The following is a 17,936-nucleotide window of genomic DNA, read 5'->3' as shown; positions in this document are numbered from 1 at the left end:
ATTCAGGGATTCTCCATATTCTGCATTCCATAGATTTTGCCATTGAGTTCTATGTTAATGACCACTGTTCTCAGTGGCTGCATCATGGGAGTCGGGGCAGGATGGATATTGTGCAGAGGCATAGAGCTCTGTGACACTGACAGAAGCAAACTAAAACAATGACCACAAAGTGGGACTGTGTTAAAAGCGGGTCATGACTTTTGCTCAATGAGATGCCACATTCAGCCATGATAAGAAAAATCAACAGAATCATACATTAAATATGACACAACTTACATTTCACAATGACAAACCACATATATGCTAACTGGAAAGGGAAAAAAAACAAAACAGTTTTGTTTGCAAAGTCTCCTTTGCAACTGAGCTCTGTGATTCTTGCACTGATGGGGTCCTTTTTGAATGTTTCCCTCTGCACTTTAATGGAGTGACTCACCCACATTCATATGTAGTTACATACAATATCACAAGCTTAGTCCAATACACAATTATCTAACAGGGATAATAGTTGGAGAAAACCAGCCAAAGCAGTTACACGTTACATATTACAGCGGTTCTTTTGGCCTAATCAAGAGAAAGTCATTAGTAGCCCTTTAATTATTTAAAATGTAAGACCTTAAGTTGAAGCAGTTTGGATGTTTAGTTAATGTTGATATAAAAACACATAGAGCAATATATATTATGTGTATTATGGTGTAATGGGTCCCAATTCTCTTCCAATGACTGCTCATTTCACTGCAAGCTGTCATATGCAGAGGCCTAATGCATGTAACATATTATACTATTAGTGACGCATCGATTTTGGCCAGGTTTAGATGTACCAGGAGGAATGTAATAGTCAAAGAAGGGTTTTGTGTGAACATCTTATAAATATGAACTGTAATAAGATTACTGAGGTACAATACAAACAACACTCAAGCATATTGAGAAAATCTCTGACAGGATTTCATGTATTTCCAAAGCTAGATTCTTACTGTATATGGCTTTGCAGAATATATAGTTATACTTTAATTGCATTAAATAACACAACATAATTGTAGCTTTTCTATACTAACACAATTGTAATACCTCTAAATCTAGTTTTCTTTAAGAAGAATGAAAAAAGTGCATATTATGAAACAAGGAATGCTTTGTATGAGTGTGCTGCTCCTTACGGAAATCGCAACACATAATTAACAGCAGCACTCATAATGCTTGGTGTTCACTGATAGGAAAAATGGCCTGCACAGCCAAAGGTTGACAGAACTCTCTGGGGTATTTCCTGAATAAAACGATTGTGAAAGCTCTCTGTCTGAAATGTTACCTTAAGGAAATGATTGGGGCAAGGACTTCTCCCTAAGCCAATATTTAATAAGATATGTTCAGTTATATTCTTTGTAGTGTCCTGAACAAGCTTTCTATAAGTAAGCTCAGCTTAAGCTATGGTGGTCTGTTTCCCCTTAAATGCTGGTCACCCCAACCTATAAAGTAGTGGGAGCCAGGGAGCTACTGGAGAAGTGCCCACACTTTTATATTGTGCTGCAGTGCACAAAATGTTCTTTTCCTGGACACACAAGCCTGAACAGAGTCAGAGGCAAGTTTTGATACTTCTTTTTAACATTGCCAATTTTATGAACACTCTAATCACACATTTTCGTTATATCAATTAATGTTGATGCAATGATTTTAAAAATACCTAAATAAAGATATTTCTTATAGTCTACAGTGGGGTTATATATCATTGCTGTTTTCCCCATGTGTGTGCATTAAAACTGAATAACACTTAGTACATTCACAAAGTAATAGTCTTAATCAGTGGCTAAATGTGCTAGCTTAGTACAGACATGCTGCCAGCATGTTATTTAAAACTTGTTTACTTTAGAAAACTCAGCCCCAGTTGCTGCTTCCCCTCCTCCAAGGTTTTGTTCAGTGTCTCCCTCTGGTGATCACAAGTTGAAAATAATTTTCTGCTTTTGTACAACTTTTTCATTTCCTGAACTGCCATCATACATGAAGGTCTAGAAATAACTTTATCTTTCTTTTTTACCACTACAGGAAAATCTTGTTCAGAAATATCCAGCTCATAGAGCTTTCAACAGTAAAATAATGAGAACTGTCCACACATCTGGATCCATTTTCAGCATTATGTGTTAATAACTTCAGATCTGTTTGATTCCTGTGATTTTCCTTGGCAGAGCTGGGTGGATCAAGTTCTGTAATGGGAGCTCTGAGTCTGAAACTGTTTCTGTGCCTTTTCCTTATTGTGGTGTCTCACGACGTAAGTCCACTGCTTTAATGACTAAGATTTGTAACACTCTTCCCGAGTGCAAGATTCTAGATCTCCATTTTGCTGTGTGTTCTTTTTATGCGGTGCTGTATGTAAATGTAAATGTTTGTAAACTGTGTGATAATCCTAGTTCCAGGCAAACGAACAATTCTGATAACCAGTTGCAGTGACTATTTTAGCAACTTGTCACAAGAAAAAACTTGCTAGATTTGTAATAAACTCCCGAATGGTATATTCATATTCATTTTGTAGTGTTTCTTGTTGTTTTCCATAATGTGTGTATATACACACTGATTTCAGTTTAAAATGAAAACTGAATTACAGATCGAACTGAAATGCTCCAGTCAGTCTGGATTTTGATACATTGCTTCTCATGATTCTCCTGGTCTCTTAGACAAATTGTATCTCCTTCTTGCATTCTCCTACACATTTGTTTTTGAGCATCTTCTGTAACATGGCCTCTGAAAGATTGACTGAGTGCCCATTGGCTTTTTGTTTTGCATAATACCATCCCTTTGTCTTTGCTCATCATTCTATCCTGCAGGTGACCGCAGAGGTGAGAATCCTGGATATGTCTCCTGACGCTGTGGATGACACCTACTCGGAGTGTCGTGATAAAATGATGCAGACTGTTATAAAACCAGATGGCCTGTTACAGGAGGAGATTAAGGCCAATAAAGATTTTGCAGAGATGTGGAGGAGTCATGGTGGAACTTGTGAGAAGCAAATTTATGGCGGAATACCATATCACTTGGCTGCTCTCCAAGCTTATGGGAATTCCAAACCGAAATTCCGAAAGGTGTTTAACCAAATGGTTCAGACCAAAGGCAAAAACATCACAATCTATGAAAAGGAATTTCCCTTCAAGTCCCTTCACTTCTTATTGACAGATATCATACGACTTCTTAACAATGGGACAGTGTGTTCACGTGTATACTTTGGCACAGTTAAGACATATCGTGGAAATACTGGGTCCAAGGTACGCTTCGGAAAGTTCCTCCAGGCCAGAATCCAAGAAAGTTCTGAGACTGAAGTGGTTGAGTTGGAAGGGGAAGGCACTCTGTTTAACATCACGTCCTGTTCTGCAGTGAACATTGAGAACTACACATGCACTTCAGAGGAAATTGAGCACCTTATTTCTCCAACAGAGGTCTTTGTAGTGCAGAGTATCAAAGAAGTTAAAAGTGAAGATGCCAGTTATAAAATAATCACTTTAACACACTCAAGGTTTCTTAGCAATCATGACTGCTACGTCTTTCCAAGGTAAGTCATGGAGATTAACTATAGTCAGTTGTTACAAAATATTTTTTTAAAAAGCTTACCCCCATTTTCAGTTCCATTCACAGTTCTATCATTTTGCAAATGAATTGAAAACAAGATGCTGAGCTCAACCATCCAGTTGTTTCAAACTGCCATTACAGAACTTGTCAATAAACTCAGAACTCAGCATCAAATAAGAGCTTGGTCTTAGTCTTAGTTGCCTTAGTTTAGTTGCCTTGTAGTGTTAGTAGCCTTGGTTTAGCCTGGGAATCATTCTTAATGCTCCTGCCTCTAACATCTACTTCTCTCTCATACTTTGTCTCTCTAGTTCTATCCATGGTGGATCATCCAAGCTGGTGCTAAGATCAGTGGTTCTGGCATTGATGGGAACCATTTTAGGCCTTTACCACTTCACTGTGATGCAGTGACACACATGCTCTTCTAGACACATTGTTAGAGCCAGCTAACAACTGGAGAAATGCTCTTTTGCAATGTGCAAAATTATTATTGAGAAATTCTCCTATAAGTCTCCTCTAGTTCTGCAACCATCATCATCATCATGTGCCTGTGCCCTCACAGAATATGCAGTTGTCCTTTGATCCCTTTCAATACTGCAACAATACTGCTACAAAACTAACTTTTCTCTACTAACAATCAGAAGCAAGTGGCTAATCAGGTTTTCTTCTAGAAGAATAAAAAAGTGTTTATTAATAAGTTGTGTATGTTGCATCTGAATGTGCTGCTCTTGGCCAAAAGCATTGTATTAAACACTTAATTAGTATTAAAGATACTACTACCAATAATGCTGAGTCTTCACTGATAGGTAAAAAGAGCCTGTAATGTCTAAAAGGTTGCTATAGTTAACATGAGGATTACTGTGATTTGACTACTCAGATTTATTTAAGGAATATTCTAATTAAAATATAACGTTTATATGGTGTTGAACACTTTTGTTTTTGTTTCATTCTTCAGTTCTAAATTTCATACCAGTGGATACACTGACCAAAATGAATATCATTACTACTGGTGTCGATGTTCCTACCAACACAGTCTATTTAAAAACCACACATATTTGGTCAAAGTATTCCTTCCTTTTAATTAAACAAGTGCTTAATTGACTTCTCTTTGTGTTGGATGAAGAAAATTGTGGAGGTGACCTCCACCTTTTCCTCCACTTTATTACTGTGCTCCAGGTCTTCGGTTTTCTCATCTTTCTCCTCCCTTTGTATGGTCTCCTGCCAAAGCCCTGCTTTACTTGTGAAGTCAGTTTTGGCTCTGTGTCTGCTGTGTCTCATGTTACATTCTTTCAGCAAAATAATCTCTGCCTCCTCCTCCAACTTTGTGTCTCCAGTTTTTTTTTAACCACTACTTACTTGAATGAAACACTATTTTCCCCAATATTACAAATCTGGAGCTCCGGATTCTGATTCTTATAGACAACTACATTCTATGGAGTCTATAATGAGTAAAGCTTAATATGGATAAAGTTATTTTCTACAGGAAGCTAGATCCCTGAAGGATAGCTGGTGACTGTAATCATGTAAACTAAAGGACCGAAGGCATCTCTGGCTTAATCTGTTCAAAATTGCAGCTTTCCACTCTGACCACTAAACACGTAAGCCTCAACATAGGTCTCACACCAGACTGCATTCAATTTCAGTAGTCTGCATAAGGTTCTCAAGAGTTTGTTAAAATTAGGTGTGTGATTAAGCTCAAATACTCACAAATGCTAAAGTGTTGGCCCCTCAAAAATAACTGAGTTCAAATGTTAAAGCTTACCCTGAAGGTATTATATTAACCTTATAATATGTAAACTATTCTAGAAAGACTTTTACAAGAATTCAGAGTGACACATTGAAGATGTTCAGATGCCAAACCAGCTTTGTGAGGGCTTAAACTCTCTCTCTGCTATGATGTAATCTCCTTAATGCACAAATAATTTCATATTTTTGTTTGCATTCCTAACATATTCTGCTTCATGGTGCAGTTTTAAAACGGCAAGAAAACTGAAAAAAGACATTCTTGAATGTTGTAAACACAGTCTTGGTTCAGTGTAATATTAACAAACAGATCAAGTCTATTTGTAAGAAAAAGGCAAAGACCTTGAAGATGACATTTTATATTCAGGTCAGTCCAGTCTTTTTTCACTCGTGGGTTCTCTATCTGTGCTATTTGTTTTTAGAGGAGCAGTTTTCCCCCAAATCCATCACAATCACTCCCTGTTTTATCAGCCTCTCCCAATTTTAACAGCCTTTCTAACTGTTTACCCTCATTATTGTGAATTATGTAGCAACTCTGAATTATAGTGATATGCTTGTCAAATTAAAGGTTTAATGTTGATGTGATGTCATTTCAAAGAAGTCAGTCAGTAGATTGGTTTAAATTATTATTACATGGACCATGGACGATCACGGAGCCCACCCTCCGGACTAGCGAGTGCGGATGAGTCGCTGGCGAACGAGCTGAACACATTCTTCGCTCGCTTCGAGGCTACATCTAGCGCCGCTAATGCTAACAGCGCTTACGCCAACAACGCAAATGGTGCTAACGGCGCATGTGCAGAGCCCACCATACGCCACCAGACGGTATCTGCGGGACAGTCCTCAAAGCCTGCGCAGACCAGCTAGCCCCGGTATTCACAGACATCTTCAATCTCTCCTTGATGCTCGGTATCGTCCCATCCAGCTTCAAGCGTTCCACCATCGTTCCCGTCCCGAAGAAACCTCGACCCTCCGGCCTCAATGACTACCGCCCTGTTGCCCTCACATCAGTCGTGATGAAGTGCTTTGAAAAGCTAGTCAGAGATTTCTTCACATTTTCACTGCCAGTCTCCATGGACCCACTGCAGTTTGCATACCATCACAACCGCTCCACTGATTATGCAATTGCACATCTGCTCTACACCACACTGACCCACCTGGACAAAGGGAGGGGTAATTATGTTAAAATGCTGTTTGTCAACTACAGTTCAGCATTTAACACTATCATCCCCTCCCTACTCACTACTGAGTTGGAGGGTCTAGGACTGCATGCATCCCTGTGCGACTGGATCTCCAACTTCCTAACAGACAAACCACAATCAGTATGAGTGGGCAACTGTGTCTCATCCACTCTCACCCTCAGCACTGGAGCTCCTCAGGGTTGTGTCCTAAGCCCTACTCTACTCTAGCTCTACTCACTGTACACCTACGACTGCACAACTACTTCCAGCTCCACCATCATTGTCAAGTTTGCTGATTATACCGTCGTCATGGGCCTGATCTCGGACAATGATGAGAGGGCCTACCTGGAGGAGATTAAACACCTGGAAAACTAGTGCCAGGAAAATAATTTCCTCCTAAACATCAGCAAGACAAAGGAGCTGATCGTGGATTGCAGCAAGAAGCAGGAGCGGCACTACCAACCTGTGAGGATCAATGGAACCATGGTGGAGAGAATAGACAGTTTCAGGTACCTTGGAGTTCACATCTCGCAGGACCTGTCCTGGTCCTGCTCACCAAATCCCTGGCAAAGAAGGCTCATCAGTGTCTTTACCACCTCAGATGCCTAAGAGACTTCAGACTGCCCTCCAAGGTGCTGTGGAACCTTTACACCTGCACTATTGAGAGCATCTTCATTGGAAACATCACAGTCTGGTTTGGGAACTGCACCGAGCAGGACAGACAAGCACTCCAGAGGGTGGTGTGTTCAGCAGAGCGCATCATTCATACAGAACTTTTTGACCTGCAGACCATATATTGCAAGCAGTGCCAGACCAAGGCTAGGAGGATTGTGAAGGACCCCACCCATCCCAACAATAGGCTCTTCTCTCTGTTGAGAAGCGCTTTCGCTCCCTGAAGACCAAGACAGAGAGACTGAAGAGCTTCTTCCCACAGGCCATTCAGGCCCTAAATCAGGGAAACTGATAAACTGTGGGGACCACCACCACCACCATGTAACTGTAAATATTCAATTGTAAGCTGGAACTGTACATTGTGTACATACATTTATACATACGTACATACATATCCATATATACAATGTACATTGTGTATATAAACATATTATACATATATTGTACATACATTGTTAATATATTTGTGTGTGTGTGTGTATATATATATATATATATATATATATATATTTATTTATTTATTTTTTTTCCCCCTATACACCCCCGTTTTTTTCTCCTGTTTGGACAGAGCCCTCTCAAACCATTTCACTGCAAGTTATACTGTGTATGACTATGTATGTGACAAATAAACCAAACTTGAAACTTGAGATACTCAATACTAAAGACAATCCCTACTGTGACTATCACCGAAACCAACAAGCTCACATATGCGACAGCAACTTGAGATGCTTGGCTACAAGATGAACACCATCATTAAGGAGCAGTATGACCTCCAAGGAGAAGGAGGTTGGAGGCCAAGATAACGGCCACATGGAGAGAAGTCAACCAACTATCAGAAATGCAGAAAGGCACCATAAGGCACCTGAAGGTACCTGAGAAGTGACATAATTTCCGCCTTGACATGGTCCATGACTAACTGGCTGAAGAAGCTGACTGCACTCCTTGAGCACCTGGCACCACTAATGAACCAACTGCTAATGGATGGAACCCCCCAAATGATTAACTGAAGGCCAGACAGTCCTGATCCTAAAAGACCCCCAGAATCTACCAGGAAATGAAGAATTCAGCCCTAGGGTGGTTCTTCAGGCTGAAGACAGGCTGTTCAGATATTTCTTTTTCTTACAGGGACTTCTCAGATATTTAAAAAAAAAAAAAAACATTTTTAAATTATTATCTTTAAGTAATGTATTCTTGAATAATAACTATCAGCTGAGAATTGTGTAATTGTGTTAGTTATTGACAGATGATAAAATGAATTTGGGAGTGATTTGGGAGTGAGCTTAGACAATCTGACTCTTTTATATATGTTATCAACATCCTATATCACTTACCTGAAAAGCTGAATTATTTAAACTGGTAACATTATTCATTATTTACACATTAGCCGCCGGAAATATAAACGCACCTGTGCTCAGAAAGAGCCATAAAAAATACCCACCTCCCTTCATAATTAAAAGGCAAATGTGTATGTAAGGACCAATGGTCTTAATTACAGATCCTGCTGAAGTGTACTCCCCAGCCGAGTAACTACTTCTATCAGGGAGGATCTTGAGACGCCTGTGTATCACCTGGCATTACTCTCACGTTTCTAGTCATGTGATCTTTTCCCCTCAGTGTGGGTTTGTTGAACTATTTAAAAATTAAATACTGATTTATGCAAATGGTTATCCACAGGTGGTCTACAGATGTTCATGTTAAGACTCATGTGAAACCTACTGAAGAATGTAAATTGATTTATAAAATAAAATTAATAAAATGTTTTTTTAAATAATGTTTTTTTTTTTTTTTTTTGTTTTTTTTTTTAATATCTGAATTATTAGTTTTCTTTATAAACTATCTAATGAGAGAGTAACCTAGGCACTGGTGGTTCCAAGGGTGATGTGCCATACCATTCAAACCTCATGGTGAACTGAACTTGATCTAGCCAAGTAGCAATTGTGTATTGTTATGCAGTTCTGCCCCGATTGTATCCACTGCTGTACTGCAGAAAACAAAGATGACGAGCAGGGTGGAACTGCAGAGCATCACTGTCCAGAAAGTCCGAAGCAACTACACAACCAGAACCACTTCACTATGGAGGAGCTACAGATTCTATACAGGGGCTTCAAAACAGTGAGGCTTCTGTTTCCTGTACCTGCATCAATGATTATCTTTAGATATGTTGGTTCTTTGTATTTTAAATGTTAAAATGTGTTTATTTTGGTCAGGGGTGTCCCAGTGGAATTGTGAATGAAGACACATTTAAAAGCATTTATGTGCAGTTTTTCCCTGGAGGAGGCAGGCGCGTTTACACGTTTTAATCTTTTTCTAACTACATTTGATATATATTTAAATGTTAGTGGTTATCAAGTATGGATTTAAATAATATAGAATGTTTGCTGTAGAAACTTATGCTCCCTTGCATTGATGACACTGCAGTGATGCCCTCTTATGGTACAATTTGGAAATTTCTCTTATCCTACCAGGGAAGCAATTTTCATAAACAAAATTGGTAAAATAGCATTCTGTGGTTTATTAAATAAAACATGATAAAATGGTGAAAGATGACCATTTGTCTAATGTTTTATGCATTGCACACTTTTGTTTACTTATTTTTAATATTAAATTTAACAACTAAAAAGGCATAATCATGTTCTGCAAAGTGTTGCACTTTTTTTCAACTTCTAAAAATAGTCTAGATATAAAATGAAACAATATGCATGGTTTCTTTCAGATTCATCAAAATATGCACACTTTATCTTCAAAGCATTTGATACCGACCAGGACAGCTCCATCACTTTTGAGGTAAGAATGTTTGGGGTTTCCTGAATGCACCATGGCTCTGCTTGAATCGTGCAGACACAGATTTGGAATGGGCTGATGGAAGAGGTGTGTAATTGGATATGTAGCGTATGCATATAGCAGGGTGGGGGATGGTGCCTATGGTGCTCATGCCGTGCTCATCGCTGTGAGTCTCGCAGGAGTACGCGAGGGGTCTGTCGGTCCTGCTCTGGGGTTCCACTGATGAGAAGCTGATCTGGACCTTCAACCTGTATGACCTCAACAAAGATGGGCACATCACCAGGGAGCTGTGCAGCTCTAGAAGTCACATTAATATTAATGCAGTCCCTCTCTCCTTCAATAAAGCTGGTTTTAGTTGGTTTCGTATGAAAACTGTATGGGTACACATAAAACTACTACCACACTTTCCATCAATTAATTGAAAGCAGCTGACCTACATTCGTGTGTAACAGCCTCATACAGTAAAATAAATATTTAGCAGGTTCATTAACAAGCAGTTTTATGTATAATTTGTGCATTTTTGTCATGTCTTCCAGGAAATTCTGGCTATAATGAAAGCCATTTATGCCATGAGGGGGGAAAGTATTCAACCAGGTCTGAAGGAGCAGGTGCCCCAGCAACATGTGGACATTTTCTTTCAGCTAAGTTTCTTTTCCCACATGAAACTTCATCTGTATATACTTTTTAAAAAGCTTTTTAATAACATGGTGACATTTTAATGGACAAGTGTACACATGATATTAAATGATATGAAATGTAACACAATATACACATGACATTAAGGGGAAAAATATGCATCAAACAAAGCAATCTGAAGATGCATTTTGCCTCCACAGAAAATGGACAGAAACCAGGATGGCGTAGTTATTGTTGATGAATTTATTGATGCCTGCCAAAAAGTAACCCGACTCATATCAGCTGATTGAGCTGATTCAGCTATTGGCCACCCTTATTAACATTTAATTTACTTATACCCGTGGCTCTGTGATGAAAAAGGTTTCTTCTTTTTTACCAGGATGACAATATAATGCAGTCTATACGGCTTTTTGAGGGCACCATCTAGAGGCAGTTTTGCTATTCTACAGACGCTGATCCCTGCGAAGGTACTATGGCTGCTCTTTGGATTGTGAAGGCTGCTTTCGGCTGTCTGCTCTACTAATTAGCCATCTGACGCCTTTCGGTGCTTAACAGAGACATGAACGCAACAGTACATGCTGTTCCTCTGTGTGGCAAGATGTCACAATAGGAATGGACTTGAGAACATACATATTAAAACCAGTAAAACTGTATCAACCTGTTTTATTCATGCATTTCTTTCTTTCACACATTACAGTCAGACATACATCAGATATACATAAGATTACACAGGAAGCCCAGCACCATTTAACTGACAAAAAAGCTTTGTAAATTTGTCAGAGAAATAAGTCATTTTTCCAGTGATTCTTCTTCACATCAGGGAAGGGCCAATATAAGTGCAGCATAAACTGGTTCATTTGAGGACTACAAGGCAAATTGATTCATCTCATGTGAGCTGCCCTTTATAGGGAAAAATGTAAAATGAATAAATAACCACTTTCAGAAATAAGGTTTATTACTTTTGGTGGTAAAAATGGCTTTTTACACCTTTAACTGTCTTATTCCCAATTAATATTTTGGGCTAGTGGCAGCCCACAGTTCCAGGTATGTATGCTCACAGCCTCTAGTGTGTTTATGTGTGTTCACTACCATGGATAGATGAGACCCAGAAGCTTAGTTTCCCCATGATGAATAATTAAGTACCTCCTCTTCTTCCTCAAAATAGCTGAAGCTAACCAGCAGCTAATAAGCTAAAAGCCATTCAGGTAAATTACCTGCAGTTAGCAACTGCTAACATTGAACAGCAGGTGAAGTCTGTAAACTTTCTATAGCGTGAATAAATTATTATTATTAATTTTGCTACACATTCATCTGTCTCTCACTGTCCACTTTACCACTCTGAGGAGTAACTGTCATAATGAGCAGCATTCCATTCCACAGGGTCCCACATGCTAATCATGTGATTACGGGTCAAGGGACCTGCGGTTGAGTAAAGCCCTTCATTTGGAAGGCTCTGCAATATCATCACACAAAAGACATGCCTGTTGTGTTGGTTGTTGTTGTTTGTTTGTCTGCACAGCTAGGCAATTAGACATTTCCTTTGTTTTCTAATGTGTACAGATGGAATGATATCTATACAACGTTGACATTATCTTTTGCATCTAAAACTAATATCTGGTTGAAGTTAGCTAAACAGCTTCTACAGACAATTTTTATCTCAGGATAACTATTAGCTATTGCTTACTACGTAAAAGTCAACAAATTAATTTGCTTTCTGGATGATTTGGCAACAACAGGTTACTTCCACATCACTGACATTTTTCAACAAATATTTATTGAATATTACATACACACACAAGTACGTAAGTGAACTCTGACATATTCCTCATTGTTTGCTGCTCTCCGATAATTAGCCAGCCAACAGGATCAACTTGTCAGAATATCTTGACAAGACCCGGCATGATTGATCAAACTGAACAATTTCACTCACTGTGGATTGGAATCTCCCTTAAAATGACAATTCCTTGTGTAGTCCATAGGGAACTACTAGAGCAATTGGAGTGCTCCTATGAATTATGTAAACCTACTGTAGTACTGCCACAACAGAGAGTAGTATGTCATTTTGAATACAATTAATAAAACTGTTGAGACCTCTTTTTGCATTGAAAAACATCTGCATTTATTGGACAGTAGGTTTGATTTTGTACTGCCCGGAAGACAGGCTCCTGTATGAGAACTCTCAAAGGGGTTGAAACTCTTTTAAATGCCATAGCAATGAACACAGCTGACAGCATTTAAAATTTATACATCTGCATCAGAGGAACTAAAGTTCAGGGTATATGGAGTGTTGGCAGGTGAAGTGTTGAAACATAAGCAGCTGCTCATTTTCTGTTATTTGATATACCATTACAAACTGTTAATGAAACTGTAAATATAGAGTTTACTTCCTTTCATTTTACTTTAGTAAAAGATGTCTTAAACTAGGTCATATAGAGACAATCTAGCCAGTTATCTATCAGTTGCAAAATGGCAGATGTAAAATGGCAGATGTTAGCCTGAAGTCTTTTGACAACTGGATGACTGATGGTCTGTGCATTCAGGTGGCTAAGCATAAAGAAAAAAGCCAAGGTCTGTCTGAACCACTTAACTGATGTCATTTCACTGATTGGTCATAAAGAGCTGGCTTTCTGCCATTACAGCCACTGTCCTTAATGAATTCAAAGACAGAAGTTCTAACTGTTCCTTTCTTCATGGTCAATACATGAGACAGCTGACATTTCCTGCCATGCACAATTGTCTGTGATAGTTTGGCCTGTAGGTACAGCAGGCCAAATTCAGGTGTAATTTGGTGGACTGAGTGATGTTTGAGGATGGTGAGAGGTGCAGTTTATCTTTGATGTTTTTTGATGAACATATACAGGGCTACGTTTACAAAGAAATACTTATGGTTCAAACATAATGATGGTGCTGTAGTCATGGCTTCCTGTCTGAATAGATTTCAGGCAAAAGTTAAAAACATGTGCTCACTCAAATGTGCTCACACATTAAACCTGGCATTACCTCAGGGGGGAAAATGCTTGCCTGAATCCAGAGTAGTTTTTTGTAATACTCTCTGGATTTTCACTTTTTTTTCCCTAAATCCTTTTGAAAGGATTTTAGAGGATGAGACCATAGTAGAGGAGGGCACACACCTGTACAGTTTGGCCCAGTGTGTAATCCATGCCAATAGTCAGCCAGTAATTTTGTAATCAGAAAAAAAAATGTTCCAGAAATCTTTTCAGATACTTGTCTCCGCCACTGTTCCACCGTGGATTTGATAGTATCAGGGTTCCCCTTCTTCCTCCATTTTATAGTCTTCAGCCCTGAGTTGTTACTCAAGCTCGGGTCTAATGCAACTAAGTGAACCCCCTTTCCCCCACCCCCAGCATTTAAACGGACAACCGACAGCAATCAGCTCGTTAACTGGCAGTAACCCGGAGACAACGGTATTTAGCCGAAGAATAACATGGGATGACCTAATAAGTTCACATATATTTAAAAATGGCAATCAGTATCCAGGGAGTTCCCTCTCTAATGGAGTAATGAGTTTACATGCACACGCATCTGTGCACACACACAACCCTTCTTTGGCGTATTTTGGGTCACGGCTTACATTTCTGAGTGATTGTTTATATGTAATTAGAAATGAGATGGCTACAGTTAGACCTAATTATAATAATGTATTATAAATTATTATTAACCATCAGTGTGATTTCAATTCGACAGATGCGGCTTTTTAAGTAGCTGTGAGGCCTTATGTTCTTGCATCATTTAATAATACTAATTATAGGGAATAATGAAGGCATTTACATTGCTGGTAATAAAGTCATGCTAACTGGTTTTCATTACTAACAAGATCTGCATTGTGCTTCATATTTGCATTGGGTAGCATTTCTTTAACTCATTAGCTAATAAAATGCTAGAAAACCTCATGCAATGCTGCTAGAGTGTGTAGTTTTATACATTATGTATACCAACATCACCTCCACGGATGTTTCTTATGAGCAGTTATTAGTTTCCTATAATTTTTTAGGTGAAGCTTTGGTATGAAATATCTATGGTGATGACAAGAAAAAATGGCAACCCTAGCACAGAAAACTCTTAAGGATGTGGTTAGGGCATGCTTCCAGACAGTTAATGTGTTATTAACTATATACTACAAACACTACAAATTTGATATATTAAGGCCTCCTTGATTTACATTTAAAGATACAATAAGTGCATTTTGCCTTTGATGTATTATTGAGCTGCTTTTGGACCTAGACATCCAGATGGTAGTCCTGTCATTAGGACCTCTTGGGAAAAGGATGGCATTTCTCAGGCCACAAACCGCTATGGGACATTCCATTACTGATAAATACTCCGTCCCTTCTATTTGGCTTAATTTAATATTTTTTTAAAAATGGAAAATTCTGCTTGTTTTGTTTTAAAATAATGTGAACCCTGCAGACACTGCCAGTTTTTAATACTACTCAATTTGCTATGTTAGCATTAGACTACTTGGATTCTCAATAATCAAGAATCCACTGATAAATAAAACCTAAAAAGCTGTGAAACAGATTGTCGGTTTCAGATGAGCACCGTGGTCCTTAACCCAATGCCTGTCCTCCTGGCTTTGTTTCTTTCTGACTTTTTTAATCTTTCTTTTCTCTCTGCCTTTTTTTGTGACTCACCCCTCACCCTTTATCAGTACACAGACTCTATGATAGGCTTTCTGCCTGAGAGAATGAGAACAGCTCAAATTGTGGGTGGTATGAGCCTCTTAGCATCGCACAGAGCCTGCACACTCTTCCAGGAGACAGCAAGAATCCCTTGAGCTGACCTAATATCTCAGGTAAGGGGGATTGCTTAAAGCATGACATGATCTCATATAGCTCCTATGTTTTTTTTTGTTTTTACTTTATTTTGTTTTTATTTTACAATTTTATTTCTTATTGTAGATTACAATAAGGTGCACTGCACTGAGGTTTATTGTTTTCAGAGTGGGTTGAGTCAAACTTTTGTGGGGAACATTGACCAATTCATGTTTGCATGGATGAGTGCACTACTTAATGTCATGCATTGCTTACTTCAGTCACTACTTAATGTCATGCATTACTTAATTCACTACCTAAATAATGTCTCACATTACTTAGTTACTTCAATAAACAATGATATACATTACTTAATTGCTTCACTATTTAAACAATGATTACTTTATTTCACTGCTTAAACAATGTCACACAGTACTTCTCCAGTTGGTCTTTTTATTGTTGGAATTATTTTTGAAATACATCAATAATGTGTATAATATAATGTGTATAATAATAATAATAATAATACAATAATACGTTATCTTAAGTTTAGAACTAAATATAGAGCTAGGATTGGTGTTACTGCTGGAACATTGTGAGGCCATAGTGATACTCTATAATCGTCGGCAGATGGATAATTGCACACTAATTTATTAGACCAGTTAGGTCTGAGTACATCACTGTGTTTAGACACACTGTGCATGTTTGCCTTACAGCCCTAGAAAGGTTCCTGCACACACTATAATCACTGTATTGAAGCTTAAGTTAACCAGAGACAAACAGTATGTTATGAACACAAGCTAATGCTTTATCTGACAGTCTTGTAATGGTTAGATAGAGTATTAGTTAATTAAAAGTTTTTTTAGGATGTTCCGAGACATAGCAGCTCTTTCAGTAGGACATACCATAGCTTTAGAACTTAATCAATGGTACAGTAATAACTATTATTTGAAATCACACATATTGAACTTATCAGTGTTAGAGTAATAACACCCCCCACCCATCCCTAAAGGAACATGTGAAGCTTTTGAAAGATTTATTAGATATCACTGCATGTGTGTTGTGTATCGTCTTTATTGCAAAACAGCAATGGTGTGACAGTGTTGACCCCAGGAACAGTGTTCATGGGTCAGGCTGCAGAACAGAATGGTCACCCCAGTTGTGGCACTTCCATTCTTTCGAGCTCTGTCCCTGCAGACTTGTTCAGTTAAACGCTCATGTTTACACGTCGACATCATATGCTCATCTGAATGCAGAGTTACTGCATGGTTTTTCCAAAGCAGCAGTTATGGATCAAATTTCTGATGCATGTATTATAATTTCAGTCTCTTTCTGAATGTGGCTGACATGATTAGAAAGATCTATTATGCTACAATTTGTATTCCCAAATCTTAGATAGTGTCATCATCAAAAATTAACTGCAGTGTATTTTTGGAAAGTCAAGTGGTTCCCATAAAAGGCAGCAGAAGAAGCCATATGAGTCTGTGTGTATGAATTCAGCTGAAATGTTTTTGCTGATGTACAAATGTGTCTCACTGGTCTCACTGGGGCCAAAATTGTACATGTTAATCCTGGCTTTTAGCTGGATACAAAACACTCATAACTATGACCTCTTGTAATTCAACCCCAGTTCTCTTTTATTAGCTGTTAATTTACTCTTAGAACGGGTGATGGTGTTGTATTTAAATTGACTGGCAGACTGCCTGTAACCATAAACATTTGTTGCTTTAAGATAAGGCTGAACAATAAATTGTTTATGTTATCATAGCAGTACCTGTCTTTGCAATACCAATCTCACATAAGGCTGCATTTGGCAAATAAGTCACCTTATTCAAAATACTTTTTTATTGTGTCATATGAGCACCCTGACCAATCTCAGATGTTCTAGAAATGTATCCTGTGAGTGTTTTGATGAATCAAGGCATTCATTTGATCTGGCCAATCTAAACAATATAAACCAGTCTCTTAGTTTCATTTGAAATAACACAGGCCAGTCATTAACCATGCCACATGTGTGTGTGTGTGTGTGTGTGTGTGTGTGTGTGTGTGTGTGTGTGTGTGTGTGTGTGTGTGTGTGTGTGTGTGTGCGCGCGCACATGTGCAATGCAAGGTATCACTATATGTATTCAAAATATGTATTCTGAGTGCTAGCAAGTTCAGTTTGAGAAGGTGTGTTGCATGTTTAAGATAAAGTGGACAGAAGGGGCAACTCAAGTCTTCTGGTTCAAAGTGGTGGAAAAAATCCTAATTGGCCAAGCCTTTGTATTTGAAATATTTAAAGGGCATTTTAATTTAGCTTATGGAAAGAAGTCTGATTGGTAAAAAAATAATGTACATTTTAAAATGTAAATTAATTTAACTTTGATAATAATGCGTTTTTTGGTATTAATACATCTAGAAGATATAACGTCCAGGTTCTTGCCAAAGGATACAATGTCGTATTATTTCATATCAGAATATCATTGCTCTCTTGCATGGAAAAACTTGGTTCTTGTAACAACGGTTCTTTTATTCTCTGCACCTGATTACTACCAGTCGACCAGTAGGTGGTGTAAAGTGCCTATAGACCACGCACGTATGGAGAATAACTCGACATATCTTGCAATTTCTT

The 17,936-nt window shown here is 38.4% G+C and overlaps 2 protein-coding genes across 3 annotated transcripts; both read left to right on the top strand.

The window, feature by feature from the left end:
- The first annotated feature begins 7 nt into the window (after positions 1 to 7).
- LOC113583863 (ecto-ADP-ribosyltransferase 5-like) lies at positions 8 to 4,860 on the top strand. 2 transcript variants are annotated; one of them, XM_027020440.2, is made up of 4 exons: positions 8 to 1,570; positions 2,172 to 2,254; positions 2,808 to 3,526; positions 3,852 to 4,860. In XM_027020440.2, the coding sequence occupies exons 1-4, from the start codon at positions 1,441 to 1,443 to the stop codon at positions 3,949 to 3,951; spliced, it is 1,032 nt and encodes a 343-aa protein (XP_026876241.2). In that variant the 5' UTR covers positions 8 to 1,440; the 3' UTR covers positions 3,952 to 4,860. The 2 variants fall into 2 exon arrangements, with proteins under 2 accessions (XP_026876241.2, XP_026876242.2); XM_027020441.2 differs by lacking the exon at positions 8 to 1,570 and adding an exon at positions 1,890 to 1,992.
- A 4,090-nt stretch (positions 4,861 to 8,950) lies between these two features.
- On the top strand, positions 8,951 to 10,980 carry si:ch211-145b13.5 (Kv channel-interacting protein 4). The gene is made up of 6 exons (XM_035529560.1): positions 8,951 to 9,248; positions 9,344 to 9,413; positions 9,850 to 9,920; positions 10,097 to 10,297; positions 10,454 to 10,525; positions 10,933 to 10,980. Exons 1-6 carry the CDS (start codon positions 9,084 to 9,086, stop codon positions 10,978 to 10,980), a joined length of 627 nt encoding a protein of 208 aa, XP_035385453.1. The 5' UTR covers positions 8,951 to 9,083.
- Positions 10,981 to 17,936: the final 6,956 nt, after the last annotated feature.

The sequence above is a fragment of the Electrophorus electricus genome, chromosome 9 (assembly GCF_013358815.1).
Source record: "Electrophorus electricus isolate fEleEle1 chromosome 9, fEleEle1.pri, whole genome shotgun sequence".
NCBI lineage: Eukaryota > Metazoa > Chordata > Actinopteri > Gymnotiformes > Gymnotidae > Electrophorus > Electrophorus electricus.
The sequence above is the reverse complement of the archived record's forward strand: the minus strand, read 5'-3'. Positions and strand labels throughout refer to the sequence as shown.

Coding starts and splice junctions, on each gene's coding strand:
- si:ch211-145b13.5 (XM_035529560.1), top strand. CDS start 9,084: ATGCAGTTCTGCCCCGATTGTATCCACTGCTGTACTGCAGAAAACAAA. Junction 9,414..9,849: donor GCAGTTTTTCCCTGGAGGAG/GCAGGCGCGTTT, acceptor GGTTTCTTTCAG/ATTCATCAAAATATGCACAC. Junction 10,526..10,932: donor AACCAGGTCTGAAGGAGCAG/GTGCCCCAGCAA, acceptor CTTTTTTACCAG/GATGACAATATAATGCAGTC.
- LOC113583863 (XM_027020440.2), top strand. CDS start 1,441: ATGCTGGTCACCCCAACCTATAAAGTAGTGGGAGCCAGGGAGCTACTG. Junction 1,571..2,171: donor AAGCCTGAACAGAGTCAGAG/GCAAGTTTTGAT, acceptor TTTCCTTGGCAG/AGCTGGGTGGATCAAGTTCT. Junction 3,527..3,851: donor GACTGCTACGTCTTTCCAAG/GTAAGTCATGGA, acceptor TTGTCTCTCTAG/TTCTATCCATGGTGGATCAT.